General features: G+C 34.8%; 1 protein-coding gene across 1 annotated transcript in view; it reads left to right on the forward strand.

The window, feature by feature from the left end:
- LOC108693062 (cilia- and flagella-associated protein 43) overlaps positions 1–1,905 on the forward strand; it is a gene marked incomplete at its 3' end in the record, with an annotated part of 10,930 nt that extends 9,025 nt beyond the window's left edge. Inside the window, exon 8 of the mRNA XM_018201732.1 lies at positions 517–1,905. Coding sequence (XP_018057221.1) covers positions 517–1,905 — 1,389 coding nt within the window. The remainder of the gene's footprint in view (positions 1–516) is intronic.
- Positions 1,906–2,440: the final 535 nt, after the last annotated feature.

Genomic DNA, 2,440 nt, shown 5'->3' on the forward strand with positions numbered 1-2,440 from the left:
TTAATATATCCCACTTATGTTAATTTAACATAAGTATAAAGTAAATCATAAAGTGATTGTGTTATTTGAATATTTTGTGTTAAATTGATGTTCGATACTTCTTGGTACTAAAATAACACAGTTTATAAATAAAATGATATAAAAATAATATGTTTTAAAACGTAAACTCCGGAATAAATGAATAAAATACGTCTTAATTTAACATATTATAAATGTTAATTTTACTGAAAAATATTTCACAGTTTGCTCACAAATTGTATCAGTGTTACAATGTTTTTGTTAATTTTTTTACATAATATTTATACTATTTTCATATCCTGTGTTGAATTAATATAAAAATTTGAGTAGTTTGACTGTTTGAGACACGTAAAATGTGTTAAATTTAACACATATTTTCTAATAATATAATAATATTTTAATTATAGTAATAATCTTATACCTATATAATATACTTGTTATACATACATATTAATCTGATACATTTATCAGATTCTTTAAAATAATGTTTATTTGTAGCTAAAACTAAGAGTCGATGCGGCGATAAACCAATTGAAGCTACGAAACATTCGCGGCCGTATGCGTATTCTTGCGCGGATCGAAGACGTGAAAGAAGAAGACAGGATGAAAAAAGAGATATCCAAGAAATGTCAATACGAAAACACGCTGGAAGAATATGTACAGAAGTTGAACGACGTCTATCAGAATATGCTCGTACAACACGACGCGCTCTGCACTTGTGAGAAAGAGATGATGAAAAAATTTCAGCCTGAATTTGCTACATTGTCGAAGATCAACATCGAGTTTCTCGAACAGCAATACAAGCGAAGACCGCGAGTATCCTTAAAGAACATCGCTGCCAGCGACCTGCTCAATCTCGCGAAGTACCTTGTACATTATATTAAGCCGGCTTATTTTCCAACCAAATGTGCGGATTATTCACAGATCCTGGAGAATCTGGACGAGCGACCCAGCGAATTATCGCAGTCGATTAAAGCGAGTCACTGGGACCAACTGACGCAATCGCGTCGTCAGAAGATTAACATCGAGCTAAAGATCAAGGCTCGGCAGCTGGAGATAACCACGATGGAGCGAATAATTAGCGTGTTCGAAGGTAAGATCGATGCATGTAAATCGAATGTGATCCTCCTCAGCGATCGGTTGAAGACAGCGAGAGATGAACGGGTGATGCGCGAGCAGGACGCGCAGGTGCAGCTAGTGCTGAAGAGAGGCCAAGTGGAGCTCGAACTACATGGTGAATGGTACGACACGGCGGATGCTGTTTTGATACCACGCGAAGAGATCGAGAAAATCAACGAACACATCCGTGTCGCGGGTGCACGTAAAATAGACATTCTGAAACGTATAATTGATTTCCGCCATGGGATGCTGTCGATTGAGTGGGAGCATCGTTGCTTGAGAACGCGCTTCAAGGAACTGAATGAGGATCTGCATCTGTTGAAGGACGTCACGATCACCCGAGACATGCATACCTATTTGAAGAGAAAGGCCAAAGGATTGCATGACGATAAAACTGCAGTGCAACTCGAGAAGCAGATCGAGACTACGAAGAAATCTTTGGATAAAGCTGTGTCCAAAGAGATGAATAAACTCGAGAAACTCCGGCAGAAGATTGCCCACATGAAAAAAAAGAATGCTGAACTCGATCGAGCGATTACTGAGATGAACGTGACAAGATGGGGATTGGAGCACCAACGCGACGTCATCGGAGAGATAAGGCAACGCGAGCATACGGATCGAAAGATGCGTCTCATCAAAGAACGATCCGATCTGATCAGAAAGCTCCAGGAAAATTACACTGAGCTTCTGGCGTTGCAGACCGAGCACGAACTATTACGGTTGCAAACGTATCCCATCGTAGGACATTTCCAAACATTGGACAATAAGAATAAAATTGGAAACAAATAATCATTTATCAATTATTTGTCATTTTTAAACATAAGAATTATGAAATTATATAATTTTTTTATTTTTAAAAAGAATGAATTTAATTTAAATATGTAACGGTTTAAAAAAAGATTATTTTCTTCCTTTAGAGATTTAATCCTTTAATAATGTTATATTCATTAATAATGTCATGTTTCCGTATTATTTTTTTTAACTTGAAAGTAAATATTAGATTTTTTTACGATCTTCGCTTCAATTAATCACTGTCATTGTAATCATCATTTAATCATTATTAACAGCATATTGCATATTATTGATTTCGGATTTATTATAGTATTTAAAAACATTACAGATATAGATTTAATCACACTTTTCTGAAAAAAGTAAATAGAAATAATTAAACGGAATTAATGAACATATTAAACTACAGTATTTTTCAAAAATAAAGATTTTAATTGATATAACGCTTTTTTATTGCGACTTTCTATGGAATTACATATTTTAAGATTTGTAATAGTAGATATAAAGAATAGTT

This window comes from Atta colombica, unplaced genomic scaffold, assembly GCF_001594045.1.
Source record: "Atta colombica isolate Treedump-2 unplaced genomic scaffold, Acol1.0 scaffold88, whole genome shotgun sequence".
Classification (NCBI taxonomy): domain Eukaryota; kingdom Metazoa; phylum Arthropoda; class Insecta; order Hymenoptera; family Formicidae; genus Atta; species Atta colombica.